This window comes from Stegostoma tigrinum, chromosome 5, assembly GCF_030684315.1.
Source record: "Stegostoma tigrinum isolate sSteTig4 chromosome 5, sSteTig4.hap1, whole genome shotgun sequence".
Classification (NCBI taxonomy): domain Eukaryota; kingdom Metazoa; phylum Chordata; class Chondrichthyes; order Orectolobiformes; family Stegostomatidae; genus Stegostoma; species Stegostoma tigrinum.
In genome coordinates this window covers 122,400,419-122,420,265 of record NC_081358.1, presented here as the reverse complement: position 1 = coordinate 122,420,265, position 19,847 = coordinate 122,400,419, and the positions used below count along the sequence as shown (strand labels likewise).

The window sequence follows — 19,847 nt, the reverse complement described above, 5'->3', positions numbered from 1 at the left end:
ACAATCCCACAACATGGTGTTTGCAGAAAAGGGAGGCTCCAATTATAATTTACAATACTGCTTTAGTTTGATGAATTCAAACAAAATGTTGGTGATTTTGTTTTGGAAAAGTGATTCACCAAATATTGCTGGCATCAAGATGAACATTTATTGTCCATCTCTGAGCACCACAATTATCATGTCAGAAGTGATAGATCAGCAAATAGTTACAGCACCATTGGCCATTCATCCCACCATGACTATGCTAGGCCTCCACAAGAACAACTCAGTTCACTCAGTAGCCCACACTTCCATCATGTGTGCTCTCCCTGAAAGCATGTCCTTCTAGATGGATGTGTTCATGGGTTTGGATGGTTGTGTCTAAGAGCTGGATGAACTACGGATGATTCGGAAGGCAGAGGGGGTAAATGAGAGGAGTTACCGGGAGTTGGTCACTCCTAAGGCTCAGGACAAGGATATCAGAGATAATGGGAACTGCAGATGCTGGAGAATTCCAAGATAATAAAATGTGAGGCTGGATGAACACAGCAGGCCCAACAGCATCTCAGGAGCACAAAAGCTGATGTTTCGGGCCTAGACCCTTCATCAGAGAGGGGGATGGGGAGAGGGAACTGGAATAAATAGGGAGAGAGGGGGAGGCGGACCGAAGATGGAGAGTAAAGAAGATAGGTGGAGAGAGTATAGGTGGGGAGGTAGGGAGGGGATAGGTCAGTCCAGGGAAGACGGACAGGTCAAGGAGGTGGGATGAGGTTAGTAGGTAGATGGGGGTGCGGCTTGGGGTGGGAGGAAGGGATGGGTGAGAGGAAGAACCGGTTAGGGAGGCAGAGACAGGTTGGACTGGTTTTGGGATGCAGTGGGTGGTGGGGAAGAGCTGGGCTGGTTGTGTGGTGCAGTGGGGGGAGGGGACGAACTGGGCTGGTTTAGGGATGCAGTAGGGGAAGGGGAGATTTTGAAACTGGTGAAGTCCACATTGATACCATTAGGCTGCAGGGATCCCAGGCGGAATATGAGTTGCTGTTCCTGCAACCTTCGGGTGGCATCATTGTGGCACTGCAGGAGGCCCATGATGGACATGTCATCTAGAGAATGGGAGGGGGAGTGGAAATGGTTTGCGACTGGGAGGTGCAGTTGTTTGTTGCGAGCTGAGCGGAGGTGTTCTGCAAAGCGGTCTCCAAGCCTCCGCTTGGTTTCCCCAATGTAGAGGAAGCCACACCGGGTACAGTGGATGCAGTATACCACATTGGCAGATGTGCAGGTGAACTTCTGCTTAATGTGGAATGTCATCTTGGGGCCTGGGATAGGGGTGAGGGAGGAGGTGTGGGGGCAAGTGTAGCATTTCCTGTGGTTGCAGGGGAAGGTGTCGGGTGTGGTGGGGTTGGAGGGCAGTGTGGAGCCAACAAGGGAGTCACGGAGAGAGTGGGCTCTCCGGAAAGCAGACAGGGGTGGGGATGGAAAAATGTCTTGGGTGGTGGGGTCGGATTGTAAATGGCGGAAGTGTCGGAGGATGATGCGTTGTATCCGGATGTTGGTAGGGTGGTGTGTGAGAATGAGGGGGATCCTCTTTGGGCGGTCCCAGATGTCCAAGTTCTTCAAGGACCGCAAATTTCCCCCACACAGCGATCGAGAACGGCCTTGACCGCGTCTCCCGCATTTCCCGCAACACATCCCTCACACCCCGCCCCCGCCACAACCGCCCAAAGAGGATCCCGCTCGTTCTCACACACCACCCTACCAATCTCCGGATACAACGCATCAACCTCCGACACTTCCGCCATTTACAATCCGACGCCACCACCCAAGACATTTTTCCATCCCCACCCCTGTCTGCTTTCCGGAGAGACCACTCTCTCCGTGACTCCCTTGTTTGCTCCACACTGCCCTCCAACCGCACCACACCCGGCACCTTCACCTGCAACCGCAGGAAATGCTACACTTGCCCCCACACCTCCTCCCTCACCCCTATCCCAGGCCCCAAGATGACTTTCCACATTAAGCAGAGGTTCACCTGCACATCTGCCAATGTGGTATACTGCATCCATTGTACCCGGTGTGGCTTCCTCTACATTGGGGAAACCAAGCGGAGGCTTGGGGACCGCTTTGCAGAACAACTCCGCTCGGTTCGCAACAAACAACTGCACCTCCCAGTCACAAACCATTTCCACTTCCCCTCCCATTCTTTAGATGACATGTCCATCATGGGCCTCCTGCAGTGCCACAATGATGCCACCTGAAGGTTGCAGAGACAGCAACTCTCATTCCGCTTGGGAACCCTGCAGCCTAATGGTATCAATGTGGACTTCACCAGCTTCAAAATCTCCCCTTCCCCCACCGCATCCCTAAACCAGCCCAGTTCGTCCCCTCCCCCCACTGCACCACACAACCAGCCCGTCTCTTCCCCTCCACCCACTGCATCCCAAAACCAGTCCAACCTGTCTCTGCCTCCCTAACCTGTTCTTCCTCTCACCCATCCCTTCCTCCCACCCCAAGCCGCACCTCCATCTCCTACCTATTAACCTCATCCCACCTCCTTGACCTGTCCGTCTTCCCTGGACTGACCTATCCCCTCCCTACCTCCCCACCTATACTCTCTCCACCTATCTTCTTTTCTCTCCATCTTCGGTCCGCCTCCCCCTCTCTCCCTATTTATTCCAGAACCCTCACCCCATCCCCCTCTCTGATGAAGGGTCTAGGCCTGAAACGTCAGCTTTTGTGCTCCTGAGATGCTGCTGGGCCTGCTGTGTTCATCCAGCCTCACATTTTACTATCTTGGATTCTCCAGCATCTGCAGTTCCCATTATCACTCACACGAACAGAGTAGTGTTCTCTAGTTTACTACCAGTGCCACGGGATAGTGAGGCGAGGTACAGGGAGCGGGCGCAGCTTAACACGTGGCTGCGCAGCTGGTGTAGGAGGGAGGGCTTCAGATATGTAGATAATTGGGATGCCTTCTGGGGAAGGTGGGACCTGTACAAGAAGGACGGGTTGCATCTGAACTGGAAGGGGACCAATGTCCTGGGTGGAAGGTTTGCTCGAGTAGTTCGAGAGGGTTTAAACTAGTATGGCAGGGGGGTGGGAACCTGAGCTGTATATCGGAGGTGAGAGTTGATGCAGGTGAGGCAGTAGCAAGAGGTAGACCAGCTAGTGGGAAGGATTTTCCTGGGAAGGAACCAAGGGATCAGTTAAAGTGTGTTTGCTTTAACGCAAGGAGTATCAGGAGTAAAAGTGATGAACTTAGAGCATGGATCAGTACCTGGTGCTATGATGTTGTGGCCATAACAGAGACATGGGTTTCTCAGGGGCAGGAATGGTTGCTGGATGTTCCAGGGTTTAGAACATTTAAAAAGAATAGGGAGGGGAGAAAAAGAGGAGGGGGTGTAGCACTACTAATCAGAGAGGGTATCACAGCTACAGAAGCTTCCATTGTCGAGGAAGATCTGCCTACTGAGTCAGTATGGGTGGAAATTAGGAACAGCAAGGGAGTAGTCACCTCGTCAGGGGTTTACTACAGGCCCCCCAATAGCAGCAGGGAGATTGAAGAAAGCGTCGGTCGGCAGATTTTGGAAAAGTGTGGACGTAGTAGGGTGGTTGTAATGGGTGACTTTAACTTTCCCAATATTGATTGGAACCTCCTTCGAGCAGAAGATTTGAATGGAGCTGTTTTTGTAAGGCGTGTTCAGGAGGGTTTCCTAACGCAGTACGTTGACAGGCCGACGAGGGAAGAGGCCATTCTAGACTTGGTGCTCAGAAACGAGCCGGGGCAGGTATCAGATCTTGTGGTGGGAGAGCATTTTGGTGATAGCGACCATAACTGCCTCACATTCTACATAGCTATGGAGAAGGAGAGGATTAGGCAAAATGGGAGGATATTTAATTGGGGAAGAGGAAACTATGACGCGATTAGACATGAGTTAGGAAGCATGGACTGGGAGCAATTGTTCCATGGTCAAGGCACTATAGATATGTGGAGACTGTTTAAGGAACAGTTGTTGCGAGTGATGAATAAATATGTCCCTCTGAGACAGGCAAGAAAGGGTAAGATAAAGGAACCTTGGATGACGAGAGTGGTGGAGCTTCTTGTGAAAAGGAAGAAGGTAGCTTACATAAGGTGGAGGAAGCTAGGGTCAAGTTCAGCTAGAGAGGATTACACGCAGGCAAGGAAGGAGCTCAAAAATGGTCTGAGGAGAGCCAGGAGGGGGCACGAGAAAGGCTTGGCAGAAGGAATCAGGGAAAACACAAAGGCATTTTACACTTATGTGAGGAATAAGAGAATGGTCAAAGAAAGAGTAGGGCCGATCAGGGATAGCATAGGGAACTTGTGTGTGGAGTCTGAGGAGGTACGGGAAGCCCTAAATGAGTTTTTTGCTTCTGTCTTTATGAAAGAAACGAACTTTGTAGTGAATGAAACCTTTGAAGAGCAGGTGTGCATGCTGGAATGGATAGAGATGGAGGAAGCTGATGTGCTGAAAATTTTGTCAAATATTAAGATTGACAAGTCGCCAGGCCCGGACCAGATTTGTGCTCGGCTGCTTTGGGAAGCGAGAAATGCAATTGCTTTGCCACTTGCGAGGATCTTTGCATCCTCGCTCTCCACTGGAGTCGTACCTGAGGACTGGAGAGAGGCAAATGTAATTCCTCTCTTCAATAAAGGAAATAGGGAAATCCCCGGCAATTACAGTCCAGTAAGTCTCACGTCTGTCGTCTGCAAGGTGTTAGAAAGGATTCTGAGGGATCGGATTTATGACCATCTGGAAGAGCAGGGCTTGATCAAATGCAGTCAACATGGCTTTGTAAGGGGCAGGTCATGCCTCACAAACCTTATCGAGTTCTTTGAGGATGTGACTAGAAAAGTTGATGAGGGTCGAGCTGTGGATGTGGTGTATATGGACTTCATTTGATAATGTTCCCCATGGTAGGCTCATTCAGAAGGTCAGGAGGAATGGGATACAGGGGAACTTAGCTGTCTGGATACAGAATTGGCTGGCCAACAGAAGACAGCGAGTGGTAGTGGAAGGAAAATATTCTGCCTGGAAGTCAGTGGTGAGTGGTGTTCCATTGGGCTCTGTCCTTGGGCCTCCACTGTTTGTAATTTTTATTAATGACTTGGATGAGGGGATTGAAGGATGGGTCAGCAAGTTTGCAGACGACACAATGGTTGGAGGTGTCGTTGACAGTATAGAGGGCTGTTGTAGTCTGCAGCGGTACATTGACAGGATGCAGAGATGGGCTGTGAGGTGGCAGACGGTGTTCAACCTGGATAAATGCGAAGTGATGCATTTGGAAGGTCGAATTTGAAAGCTGAGTACAGGATTAAGGATAGGATTCTTGGCAGTGTGGAGGAACAGAGGGATCTTGGTGTTCAGATACATAGATCACTTAAAATGGCCACCCAAGTGGACAGGGTTATTAAGAAAGCATATGGTGTTTTGGCTTTCATTAGCAGGGGGATTGAGTTTAAAAGTCGTGAGATCTTGTTGCAGCTCTATAAAACTTTGGTTAGACCGCACTTGGAATACTGCGTCCAGTTCTGGTCGCCCTATTATAGGAAAGATGTGGATGCTTTGGAGAGCGTTCAGAGGAAGTTTACCAGGATGCTGCCTGGACTGGAGGGCTTATCTTATGAAGAGAGGTTGACTGAGCTCCGACTTTTTTCATTGGAGAAAAGGAGGAGGAGAGGGGACCTAATTGAGGTATACAAGATAATGAGAGGCATAGATAGAGTTGATAGCCAGAGACTATTTCCCAGGGCAGAAATGGCTAACACGAGGGGTCATAGTTTTAAACTGGTTGAAGGAAAGTATAGAGAGGATGTCAGAGGCGGGTTCTTTACACAGAGAGTTGTGAGAGCATGGAACGCGTTGCCAGCAGCAGTTGTGGAAGCAAGGTCATTGGGGTCATTTAAGAGACTGCTGGACATGCATATGGTCACAGAAATTTGAGGGTGCATACATGAGGATCAATAGTCGGCACAACAGCGTGGGCTGAAGGGCCTGTTCTGTGCTGTACTGTTCTATGTTCTATGTTCTAGTACACTCTTGGACTGCAGACAGACTTCACAGAATCCCTACAGTGTGAAAGCATGCCATTCAGTCCATGCCGACCCTCCAAAGAGCATCCCACCCCCTACCCTATCCCTGTAACCCTGCATTTCTCATGGCTAATCCATGTAAACTGCACATCACTGGTCACTACAGGCAATTTAGCATAGCTAATCCACCTAACCTGTGGGAGGAAACAGAGCACCCAAAGATAGAGGGAAAATGTGCAAACTCCACACAGACAGTCTCCTAAGGCTGGAATCAAACCCTGGTCTCCGGCGCTGTGAGGCATCAGTGCTAACCACTGAGCCATCGTGCCACCCAGACCTGCACAGTATATCAGCAACAGAGAAAATCTACCAGCAATACCTCCACCATATCCCCCAGAATCAAAGAGAAGGCTGTCAATCAAATATCTTGAAGCTATCTGCATAAGCACTTAGGCAAAACTCTGGCAAAATCAACTTCAGTAGAATCTCCCCCTGCAGGTTCTCAATTCTCAAATGGCCAGTATTTCAGCAGACCACAAGAAATCTCTACAGTGACACTCTGAAGCTCTCCTTAGAGCATGGCAATGTTGACATTAAAGACTGGAGGAACTTACTACTAAGCATTCAAACAAATTACCTATTCAAACTTCAACACGTTTTGAGTCCCAACATCTTAATCCGTTATTGGAAGGTTGTAACAGTTTTTATATAGACAGTAATAACACACATTTAGAAATACTCAATATAAACAAGCATGGAGATATGAAGATTTGACAAATTATGTCGGTCAAATTTATCAGAATTCTTTGAGGAGGAACAAGTAGGATAGATAAAGGGGAGCCTTTAATGTAATAAGCTTAAATTTCCAGGATGCATTCAATAAAGTACTACATGATAGGCTTCTTAATAAAAGAAGCCCCTGTGATGTTGGAGATAGCCAATCCTCTATTAATACTAATACACTAACAGAAGACAAAGAGTTAGGATAAGGGAGCATTTTCAGGATAGCAACCAAAACTATTGGACTGCCTTAATTACTTACCCAGAATGGCCACAGTTACTTACAGAATGTATTAATGACTTGGGTGAGCAAAATGAACGTGCTATTAGCATGTTTGCAGATGATACACAAATAGGTGGCAAGGCAAGTGGTGAGGATGACATTAAGAGTCAGCAGAGGGATAATTACAGGCAGCATGGTGGCACAGTGATTAGCGTTGTTGCTTCATAGCACCATGGACCTGAGTTCAATCCCACCCTTGAGTGACTGTCTGTGTGGAGTTTGCACTTTCTCCCTGTGTCTGTGTGGGTGTGCTCTGGTTTCCTCCCACCATCCAAAGAAGTGCAGGCTAGGTGGATTGGTTGTATTAAATTGCTCATAGTGTTTAGGGATTTGTACATTGGTGGGTTATAGGGAGGATAGGTTTGGGTGGGTGCTGTGAAGGTCAGTGTGGACTTGTTGGGCCGAAGGGACTGTTTCCACACTGTAGGGATTCTATTCTATGATATAGGCAGATGTAGGAAAATGTCAGGAAAAAAAAATCACTTTGGCAGGAAGAATAGAATATGAATATTACTTAAATTGAGAAAGACTATGGAAAGCTACAGCACAGAGGGAGTTGGGAGTCCTTGTGGCTGAAACGCCTACATCCAAGTTCAGCACGTAATGGGGAAGGTAAATGAAATTTTAGCTTTTATTTCAAAGGAAATTGAGTAGGAAAGCTTTACTAAAATTAAAGGCACAACTTAACCACAGCTGGAATACTAGACCAACAGCTTTGGTCTCTGTAGTGTCTATGACAAGGTCAGCCAGTTGGACCTCATATTCTATGAGTTCCCTGATTGGGGCTGTTAATCTGGTCCAATCAGGGAGCCCTGGTTGTCAGAGATAACGAGGAGTGTCAGAGGTTCTGTTCACTCTGAGAGCTGGGTCAGTGGTAAGGACTCTCCACATGTAAATAAAAGGTGACTTGGTGATGGGGTACTGGCCTTTGTGGAGTTATTTCAGTCTCCTTATCAAAGGAAAGGCATACTGGCACTGAAGGTAGTCCAGAGAAGCTTCAGTCGGCTGATACTGGGAAAAAGGGATTTGCTTGTGAGGTAGTTTGGGCCTGTACTCATTGGAGTTTAGGAAAATGAGAGGTGTCACTATTGATCATGAGTCTGAGGGGCTAGACAAGATAAACGTGGAAAAGTTGTTTCCCTTTTTAGAAGAGTCTGGGTCCAGGGGGCATGATATCAGCAGAGCAAGGGGTCACAGATTTGTGATAAACATGAGGACGAATTTCTTCTCTCAGTGGGTAATGAATCTGCGGAATTCTTTACTACACAGGGCTGTCAAGGTTGGGTCTCATTTGTAAGGGGTCAAGGGGTATGGGTTGTAGGAAGGACAATGGGGTGAAGAAACACATCAAACATTATTGTACAGTGAAGCAAATGAAATGGGCTGAATAGCCTAAATTTTGCTCTGATGGCCTAATGGGTCATCAATATACTCGAGGCTGAAATATATTGATTTTTAATCAGTAAGGGAATCAAGGGTTATAGGGAAGAGGCAGGAAAGTGAAGTTGAGGATCATCAGATCACCCATGATCTCACTGAATGGCAGAACAGATTTGATGGGCTGAATGGCCTACTTCTGCTCTTGTCTTATGATCTAGAGTACCAATTGTGAAGTAATGAAAAGGAAGTAAATCCCACAGTCTGCCCAGGGAGATGTCCTGCGCCATGATCAGTGGGTTGAGAATCAGCTGTTCAGTCCCTTGAAGACAGAATTTCTTGGCTCTGATTGATCAACACCCATGAGTCAAACAACAGCCAATGACGACAAATTATAGTTGTAATGTAGAGAAATGAAAGGAATCAATTTGCACTTAGAAAGCTCTCGCAGTGGTGGTGACCTACACATTGTTCCAATTACTTTGTTTGAGGGGCTAAATACTGGGATTTTCTTCCAACAGGATTGAACCTGTCATACTAAAAGGAGCCAGGCAGGGAATTGAGTTAATCTCTCATTGAGAGATTTTATACAACGTGCTGTCAGCCTGTGACTATTTCTGGCCCCTCTGATTGTGTTGCACTCCCTTAGTACTGCATTGAAATGTTCACCAAAATCGTGCAAACAAATCTGAGACATGAGACATGGCCCTCTGATTCAGATCCTACATTCCAGCTTGCAATGACCCATCTTCTGAGCCAACATTTATCCCCATGCGACAAAAAACAACAAATAACATTGTTTCAAAGGCACAGAATTAAAATTGCCAACAGTGAGATGAGGCCTTTCTCTACTACTGTGAACTATTTTGATCTGTGGGCAGATTGATTCCCATTCTCGATACGATTTCACTGGCTTCCCACCTCAGTTTGGGTTTCGGGTCGGACCGTATCCTCTGGTAAGATAAATGCATTAAAAAAAATGAAATATAAGCCAGAGAAGGAATGTGACAGTGAAAAATGAAAAGGATTAAATATTGAGCAGAAGAAAAAAGGCAACAGCAGAAAGAAAACGACAAAGAGAAAAGGACTGAGCGGGAGATCAGCAGTAAGAGAGAGAGACAGGAAAGAAAACAGGACTTGTGTGAAAGGGCAATTTCACCTCTAGCAGAGACACTGGACATGTCGTTTTTACTGTGATAGTTAATCATGAAGTTTACATAGTATCTGACCTGGGATTTGTTAAAACACTTCTTCCTGGGTGATTACTGGAAATCCAAAGTCTCTCCAATTACATTTCTCTGCCTTTTTCATCAGGACAGGGAATTGGTGAACTCAGGTAGCTGGATAAGAGATAATGGGAACTGCAGATGTTGGAGAATCCGAGATAACAAGGTGTAGAGCTGGATGAACACAGCAGGCCAAGCAGCAGCAGAGGAGCAGGAAAGCTGACGTTTCGGGCCTGGGTGAAGGGTCTAGGCCCGAAATGTCAGCTTTCCTGCTCGGCCTGCTGTGTTTGTCCAGCTCCACACTTTGTTATCTCAGGTAGCTGGATGACAGGTTTGCAATGCAGTGGAAGGCTAGCTGCACAGGTTCAATTCCCACTCCAGCTGAGATTACTACTAAGACGTGCCTCTCAACACTGACCAGCGCAACCTGCCCTAGTGAGGGGGCAACCTCTGAGCCAGTATGGCAGCTTTGCCTTTACTGTACAGGCTAGAGAAAAGTTGCACTACCATTCTTATTTTATGCTCACGAAAAGCTCTGGTGATGCTTCCCAAATGAAATGTCTGAATTTATTCTATGAGGAACTGCTTGGCAAACAACCTTTTTTTTATTGAGCAGTAAAGGTTTGTAAACGCCTTGTGTCAATTTGTGGAGCTTTCAAGATTGCGTGGGCAAGGAGCAGAGAAACCAAAGGAATGTGCATGTGTGACCTGCAACATCAAAGGGCAAACTTCCAGGTCAGGAGCTGAAAAAGGCCACTCAGCCCCTCAAGCCTACTCTACCATTCAACAGGATCATGGTTGATCCAAATTATTTCACATTCCCAACTATCCATGTTCATTCTTTCTGCAACAGTGATGTTTTAATGACTTTGCTGGGACATTTGGCGCTGACCCTGTTGTTGACAATGGGAGGCATTGCTGCTTATTAAAGGAGGTTGATTCTGCTGTGCTGCCCATGGGGGAAGAGAAGTGTTATTTGAAGCGGCAGTCAAAATCATAGCCTTCGTACTCATAGCAACCTGAAAAGATAATAATATGCCTCACTGAAACCTTAGTGGGAAAGAGAAAACTTCGCAGATTCGTCGAGACCCACTATTAGTGTGGAAGCAGACCATTCGGACCATTGAGAGCACAATGACCCTGTGCAGAGCACCCCACCCAGATGCAACCCGTACCAATCCCTATAACCCCGCATTTCCATAGCTAACCTACTTAGCCTGCACATCTTTGGACACTTTGGGCAATTTAGCAGGGCCAATCCATCTAATCTACATCAGGTTAATAAATCAGTTGAATGATCTGATTCAGTGAAAAACAGATGTGACAAATAAATGGCCTATTCTTAGTATTGGTAAAAGTTGGGTTCTACCCATTATTTAAGTATCCTGAGAAATTAACACCAGTGCTATTCTCTGCACACTGTCAGCCAACAACAACTTTGCCAATTGACCCAAATCTTTTCTTGGCCTCGGGGACACTAAAAGTGCATGAAAGGGCCAATGATATTTCAGTAGCTTAAGAATATCTACATAAATGCTATTACATAGAAAAGAATCCAAAACTTCATTTCCCTTGGCTTTTCAAATCATGCCTCAGCAACAGATAAAGTAATATTTTTTGAAACACAAAGGTTTAGTGAGCTCCTCAGGTGATTCCATGAGCTTTACAAATCAGAAAGGTCATAGGCTCCATGTCTGATAAACGCTGGGTTGAAACACCTGTTATTCAGTACAGTCTGGGGCTGGAGGGACATAGCAGGCCGGGCAGCATCAAAGGAGTAGGAAAGTCGACGTTAGAGGTCGGGATCCTTCTTCAGAACTGGGGTGAACACAGGAGGTATAGATAATAAGTTTGCAGATGACACCAAAATTGGAGATGTAGCAGACAGCGAAGAAGGGTTATACCCATTTCCGAAGAAGGATCCCCACCCGAAACGTTGACTTTCCTGCTCCTCTGATGTTGCCTGGCCTGCTTTTATCCTCCAGCTCCATATTGACTCCAGCAGCTGCAGTTCTTGCTATCATCTAGTAAAGATTAGATGGGGAAGTCTGATCCCACCATAATCAAAGGCTTGCTAAGTAATTATCATTACATATAATACATGTGGCTATATTGAAATCATAAATGCAACTAACATTAAGGAATTTAAACAAGTCACTGTAATTTGTAGAAAGAACCCCGATCCCATCAGCGAGAAGGGGCAATTGAAGGACGAATGGTATAAAAACCAAAGACCAAATGATGTATAATGAAAGGTATAAACAAATAATCAACACCGGAAAACAGATGGCATTGTAAGGGGGCAATTGCAACCCATTACTTAGTTGTCATGACCCTGTGGAAATTGACTGCAGCTTCAAAAGGTAACAAACAGCACCCATTTAGTGTGATGCTGCTGCAAAATGTCGAGGAAGGGATGTAACAGTCCCTGTTGGAATGTGGTCAATAATCGTAAGAGCCCAAGGACAGGTGATAGGGGGTCTGGCAAACATTACAAGATGATAGGAGGACCTATGGTGGACCATGAAGTTGTCCATTATTGATCAAGTATTCACAGGATTGGATGTGCAGGTCAGAGGGGATGTGTCAATGTTGCATGTACCCATTGTAACGCAAAATGTATAACTAGCTCGTCCTTTGCCTTCCCCAATCGTGTCACTGGCCTCCGATCTGAGCTGTTATTAAGAGGGTAACTGGGCCCCACATGAAAGTCAGATTTGGAGTGTTCTCTGGCCTCTCCCACATACCAAGTTATAAAGGAGCCACAAATAAAGATTGTTTTGCAAATGCTGAACACAGCACTCGCACTCCTCTGTCAAAAACCTTTCCAAAAAGTTGTGATTATTTAATATCCTGGTTATTGCCTTACATGACAGCACTGTTCACCTTTTCAATTTAAATTCAGAGTTTTCTCTTTGAATAATCAGTTCATCTTAGAGTTCACATATCAGTTAATATTTCACAGAATCTCAGGAGGCCATTCAGCCCATACTCCCTCTCCTAACTATTTGAAAGAGCAATCCAATTATTTCCATTCCCCCCTTTTCCCCATAGCAATGTAAAATGTTCCTATTTTTAGGACAACATCCAATTCCCTTTCTCAACTACCTTTATCAATCCCTTTCAGGTGCTGCATTGCAGATCGTAAAAACCAGCTGCATTGAAAAATCTCTCCTCATCCCTTATAGGTTTTACTACTGATTTTAACAAAATAGATCTTTTACAAATGATTACATCCCTCAGATCCAGACAATGTGTTTCCAATCAAACATGAGAGCTTGTTTGAAATTCCTTAGGAAAGTAGGAATGAAAATGTTGGACCAAATAATTTTGTGCTGTTGCAATTAAAAATGATCAACATGTGCAATACTTCTTTACAGTCAGTGCTCGAGTTCAACTCAGTGAAAACCTTTTGGGGAATGTTTGTTTTGAGTCACACAGTACTGTATGAAGAGTATCTTATCTGTACTCGGTATTTTATTTAGGCTACCAGAAATGCAGAGTCTATATTGTTAAGAAGGGCATTATTTTAGACTAAACTCTGGAATTCCATCCATAATCCCTCCCACTCCTCCCTTAAGAAGCTCTGTCGATTTTAATCGTTTTAGCACCTTTTTTTGTCACCCATCCTTATATCTAACATTTTCAACAGGCTTAATTCATACAAAATCTACTGCTCTCTGGAAATCATTCCCTCTTTAATTCTCTCTGCTGCCCCCTCCTCAGCTTGAAGATGCTCCCTCAAGTGAGAAAGAACAGAAGCACAGGAAATAGGAGCTGGAGTAGGCCATTCAGCCCATTGAGCATGCTCCGCCATTCAATATGTTTGTGGCTGATCATCCAACTCAGTCACCTGATCCCACTTCCTCCACATAACCATTTTCTATGAGATGTAGGAAACACAGCATTTTGTGCACAGTAAGCTCCCACTGTGGACTGTACTGCAGATTTTGGTACTGGAGCTGCTCCCTGTTCCTGAGGGGATGCAAAAGGGGCTTTTGTTTCACACCTCATCTAAAAAAAAGTCCATGTGACCGTGCCACACACCCCCAGTACCACAATGGAATGCCATTCTGCATTGTTTCCAAGCTTCTGGAGTGGGACTTGAACCTACACACTTGGAACTCAGCAGCGACGTTGTTGCCCAGTGAATCATGGATAACAAGTGAAGGGCTGTTGCTCAGAGCATTCAACACCCAGTGTAAAGTTCACATTCTAATCTTTCAACTGGTATGTCTGCCCAATTTGCGTAAACAAGCAGCCCAATGTCCACTATGATAGCACTCCGGTGCACGTCATGGGGACATGATGGTAATGATACTGGAGTAGTAATCGGGAAGTCTAGGCCAATGGTCTGGAAAAGTGGGTTCAAAGCCCCCCAGCTCAGCTGGTGGAATTTAAATTCAACCTGCAACTGAAAGCTAGTCTCAATGATTTTACTTTTTATTATTCATTTATGGGATGAGGACATATCTGACTCGGCAGCATTTATTGCCCAGAGGGCAGTTTAGAGTGAACCACATTCCTGTGGGTCTGGAGTTACATGTAGGCCAGACCAGGTAAGGATGGCAGTTTCCTTCCCTAAAGAGCATTAATGAACCAGATGGGTTTTTCCAACAATCAACAATGGATTCATGGTCATCATTAGACTCTTAATTCCAGATGCCAACTGAATTCAAATCCCGCCATGGCAGATGGTGGAATTTAAACCCAGGTCCCCAGAACATTATCTGGGTCTCTGAATTAACAGTCCAGCGACAATATCACTAGGCCACCATTGCCTCCCCATAATGACGGTGACCAAAATGGTCAACTGTCATAAAATCCCATTATGGTCGCTAAAATCTTTGAGGCTAGCATTCTGCTGTGACTCCAGACTCACAGCAATATGGTTGACACTTAACTGCCCTCTGCAACATTTAGTGCAAAAGCAGTTAGGGATAGGCAACAAAAGATGAAAATAGTTTTTCCTTGTTCTTTTGCAGGATGTGCATGTCGCTGGCTTTGCCAGTATTTATTACCCATTCCTAAGTGCCCAATGTTGCTGTCGGCCTGGAGTCACATCTAGGTCAAAGCAGGTATGGATGGCAATTTCATTCCCTAAAGGGCAACTTGATGTGTTTTACAACAATTGACAATGGTTACACAGCTGTCAATGACTTTGTTGTGCCAAACTGCAATACCTTTAAAAACCAAAAGAACTGCGGATGCTGTAAATTAGGAACGAAAACAAGGTTGTTGGAAAAGCTCAGCAGGTCTGGCAGCATCTGTGAAGGAGAAAACAGAGTTAACGTTTCAGGTCCGGTGACCCTTCCTCAGAACCTGAGTTCCTCAGTTCTGAGGAAGGGTCACTGGACCCGAAACGTTAACTCTGTTTTCTCCTCCAACGATGCTGCCAGACCTGCTGAGCTTTTCTAACAACCTTGTTTTTGTTCCTAATTTACAGCATCTGCAGTTCTTTTGGTTTTCATCTTCAGCTTAGACAGTTTACAGCCTTCTGGACTTTAAAATTATAGTTCAACGTCTTCAAATTGTGAACTCACTCCCATTCCCTCCCTTTCTTTTCGCTCTACCTGTTACATTTCCTGTAACCCTCTCTCCCCTCCCTCCACCCCAGCCTGTTTTTTTTCCAGTCTGGCAGTTAGACACATCACTGTTCTGCCATTCTTGTATTCTGATCATTTATTCTGCACTATCAACAACCTTTCTCCCCCAAGGACTCCACCCTCAAACAGCACCCCCTCCCAAACCACTATCGCATAAATGCTATCCCCTCCATACTTCACGTCAACTCTGATGAAGAGTCATCTGGACTTGAAATGTTAGCTTGCTCTTTCTTCATTGGTGCCACCTGGCCCATGGTGATCAGCAGCATTTTTGATTTTCAGTGTTCGCTCTTGGATGAGGACATTTATTTATTTGTAATCAACCTGTTCAGAAATGTTATGACACACCTCTGGAGCAGGTGGAACTTGAACCCGTCACCCGCTAGCTCAGAGACAGGGACATTACCACTGCACTTGTTGGCCCTTATTTCAATTTTGCTTATTGGCAGAATGAAACTGGATCTAACTGCTAACGCAGATAATGATAAGCAAGTTGCAAACTGTCAAAATGGATGAAATTTTGGAGGAAGAGGTCAGGACCGACAGTGAGGAGAGGAGGAAAAGAATCCTAAGTTTGCCAGCAAACATTCCATAGTTTTAACAGCCATTTCCTTGCTCAGTCATTGCTGGCGACAAGTCTTCAAAATGATGGAGAGGTTTGTCTGCCCGGCGTATAAAGTCACCACACTCTTAACAAGATCACAGGGCTGTTCTCTCTCTCTGTCTCTCCACTGAGAGACTATGATGATGCTTTAACCTGGGCAGTGAGACTGCTGCCTGAAGTTAAATGGCAGTCCTTTGAGTTATTGGACCCTCCAGGCACCTCAATGCCTGTAAATATCGTGTGAGCAATGGGAACTGCAGATGCTGGAGAATCTAAGATAACAAAGTGTGGAGCTGGATGAACGCAGCAGGCCAAGCAGCATCTCAGGAGCACAAAAGCACAAGGATATCTTTGGCTTAATAAAATGTGAGGCTGGATGAACACAGCAGGCCAAGCAGCATCTCAGGAGCACAAAAGCTGACGTTTCGGGCCTAGACCCTTCATCAGAGCCATCTTTGGCTTGTTTGGACAGAACGTTTTTGTTTCCTTGATATGCTACAGTACAGAACTGAATTGCACTTGTGATTATTTATATATACAGAAAGTTTTTTTTAAATAAAGGTTTAATCCGAGGGTCATGGTAACCACAGCGAGTGGGGATGGGGGTGGGGGTGGTAAAGCCAAGCTGTAGGTATCATTCTGGATCACATTCCAGTCAGCTGGGCTAAGCTTTCCCAACCGTGTTGTCAGCAGGGCCATTGAGTTCAAAGGGTTGGGGGGCGGGTGGAAAGTTTACAGTTTGTGCATCTCTTAATCACGAAACACACACAACGGAGAAAAGAAGCTGAAGGAAATCTGCAACAAACGCAGAAAGGTGCTGGAGGAGCTCAGCAAACTGCTCCAAGCATGTCACTGCTTTGTTACAGATTCGCTTTGATTTGTAGGCAATTCTCCCCTCAAATGTCACAGTGAAAACAAGTTTTTTTTTGCCCGAGACTGAAGCGTCCGCGGCTCAGCCGGGGACCTGCTTACCTGATAAGGGTGCAGGTTACTCCAGGTATGTGGTAGCGTGCTGTTGTGTCGCTCGGAAACATTAGCAACAAGCCCCGGGAGGGTCACCCCTGAAACTGCACTTGCCATGGCTCCCAGGGCCGTCCTTACCGCAGTTCCTTCTCCTACCGTGGGTTGGGGCGCTGCACCCAGTCAAGCATCTCTCCCCGCCTAGTTTCCAGCCCCCCGGTACTTCCTGATCGCTTCAGGATATTGGAGAGAGAGAGAGAAAGATGACAAGGCGGAGCCCTGATACTCAAAAGATATTGACACAAAGACATCCCTTGTGTATTCGCGACAGGCACTCTTTATTAAATAAATCTGTACAGAAATAACACAGTGTGGAGCTGCAGGAACACAGCAGGCCGATACAGAAGACGTTTGGAGCCTCAATTTCCATTTGCATCTTTTTTTAATTCACTGAACTTGGAGAAACTTCGCTCTTGAATTAATTTTGAAATAAATTGCTCTGTGCTCTTTTCATTGAAGCAGGAGGTGGGGAGGTTACTGGGCGAAGGCAGTGTGGAGCTGGGTGCGAAAGGTCTGACCCTACCCAGACAGAAATGCGGAGAAAATTTCTTTAGTTTTATTAGCGTGTTCAGAGATGTTGACCGAAAGAACTGCGGATGCTGTAAATCAGAAACCAAAAAACAAGTTGCTGGAAAAGCTCAGCAGGTCTGGCAACATTTGTGAAGGAAAAAAAAATCAAAGCTAACGTTTCAGGTCCAGTGACTCCTCCCTCAGGTCCTGCCAGACCTACTGAGCTTTTCCAGGAACTTTTGTTTTGGTTTCTGATATGTGACTGCCTGCCTCTGGAGCAGGTGGGATTTGAACACAGGTGTTGTGCTCTAGGGGTTGAGGACATTACCACTGATCCACAAGAGGGCCCCTAAAGTTTCTTCAACTGGAGAGCAGGGAACCTGTGGAATTCACTGCCACAGAAAGTTCTCGAAGCCAAAACATTGTGTGATTTCACAAAAGGATTGGATATCACACGTTGGGGATCAAGGGATTGTGGGGAAAGGCAAGATCAAGCTATTTAGTTGGATGACCATGATGAAGGGTGGAGCAGACTGGAAGGGGTGAAGAACTTACTCGTGCTGCTATTCTCTATGTTCCCATGAGTCATGAACATTTGCATTTTTATTGTCCCATACAGCCAGAAGCAAAACGGGGAGGAGGCTTTGAATCTGAAATGCTACAACAACATAGGAGCAAGCTCAGAAAAATCACCTGGGCAAACAGCTAACAATGTTCTAAGAGAGGGAGAGAGACATTTTTAAATGTAGGATCATCACCTTAAATGTTAATTTTCTATTTCCATTATTTTTAGTTTAAATTCATATTGCTGAGAATGCATGGGCTTCAGGACTGAAATAACTGCACAGCGGCCAGTGTCCTGTCACCAAATCACCGCTTTATTTACATGTGCACTGTATATGGGCTGTGATCAGCTAGCTCAAAGAATGAGGAGACTTTCTGAATCTCCTGTTTAAATCTGTCAGCCAGAGCTCCCAGATTGGTCCAGGTTAACAACCCCAATCAAGGATCGCATAGTCAATAAGATCTACCTGACCCTGGTTCCAAACGCTACAAGGACCCTTGGAGTAACATTGTGATGATGTCACAGTGCTCCTCCTCTCTGGGCATAAATACAGTGTGGGTGGGGTTAGAGAAGAGAGCAAGAAAGACTGGGAGCAGACCAACTAGTATTAGATGGTAGTGTTTATAGAAACATCTTTCAATAATGTAAATTGGGGAGGTGATGACCGAGTGGTATTATCGCGGTACTGTTAATCCAGAGACCCAGATAACGTTCCGGGGACCCGGGTTTGAATCCCACCCGGCAGATGGTAGAATTTGAATTCAATAACTATCTGGAATTAATGGTCTAATGATGACCACGAATCCATTGTCAATTGTCAGAAAAACCCATCTGGTTCACTAATGTTCTTTATGGAAGGAAACTGCCGTCCTTACCTAGTTTGGCCCACATGTGACTCCAGACCCAAAGCAAAGTGATTGACTCTTAACTATCCTCTGGGTAATAAATGCTGTCTAGCCAGTGATGCCCTCATCCTGTGAACGAATTTTTAAAAACTGTAAGCTAGAACCTAGTGTATTCCTGGAAACCATGTATTTGTTGAATTAGACCTTAATAAACAGTGTTAGGCATAAGCCCAAGCCTGAAAAAAATTCTTGACCTTGCCTTGCCAAGCATTTATCTTTAACCCAACTCATGAGCTCAAGGTTTTGGATCTTTAGCGGTGGCTGGAATCCGAATTGGCCCGGCCAAGAGATACCTGAATAGTACTTTTAGAAAGGTGGTCACGCTGCAGGCCTGGACCGTGGAGGAAGAGTGGGAATGGGAGATATATCCAGAGAACCAAGCAGGCAGTGCAAGAGTCCTGTGATGTTCTGCTGAGGATATTGGTTCCTCAGAGGAGTGAAGCAAAAGCCAGGTTTGTGGCACCAAAGGCAGCTCAACTGTATAAGAAGCAAGGAAGAAGAGGTGGAGAACAGTAGTGATAGAGGAATCAATAACCAGGAAGGCAGGACTTTCTGAGGCTGTAGGCATGACTCCTCGACTGTGTACTGCCTCCCTAGTGCCAGGATGATATTGTGCGGCTGCAGGCAATATCAGGGTGGACAAGCAGCCAGAGATCATGCTCCACATTTGTATCAATGACTGGAATAACAGAGCTGCTGAGATCCTGAAAGCAATTTTCCAAAAGCTAAATAGGAGACTGAAAGGCAAGACATCAGAAGCAGCAGTTTCAGGATCACTGAATTCTCCCATGTGCTGGCAGGCACAGACATAGGAGAATTGAGTGATTGAACATGTGGCTGGAAAGCTGGTGTAGCAAGGATGAGTATCAGATTTCTGTGGCATTGGAAATGATTCTGGACTACTTGGAACTTGTACAAGTCAGGGAGTCTACACTTGAGTCTGACC

At 45.7% G+C, this 19,847-nt stretch overlaps 1 protein-coding gene across 2 annotated transcripts in view; it reads right to left on the bottom strand.

Moving 5' to 3' along the window:
• The window catches only part of LOC125451874 (NIPA-like protein 2), an 82,148-nt gene extending 65,053 nt beyond the window's left edge, over window positions 1-17,095 (bottom strand). For both annotated transcript variants that reach the window (XM_048529566.2, XM_059646378.1), the window contains exon 1: window positions 16,874-17,095. In XM_048529566.2, coding sequence (XP_048385523.1) covers window positions 16,874-16,981 — 108 coding nt within the window. In that variant the 5' untranslated portion in view covers window positions 16,982-17,095. The remainder of the gene's footprint in view (window positions 1-16,873) is intronic.
• Window positions 17,096-19,847: the final 2,752 nt, after the last annotated feature.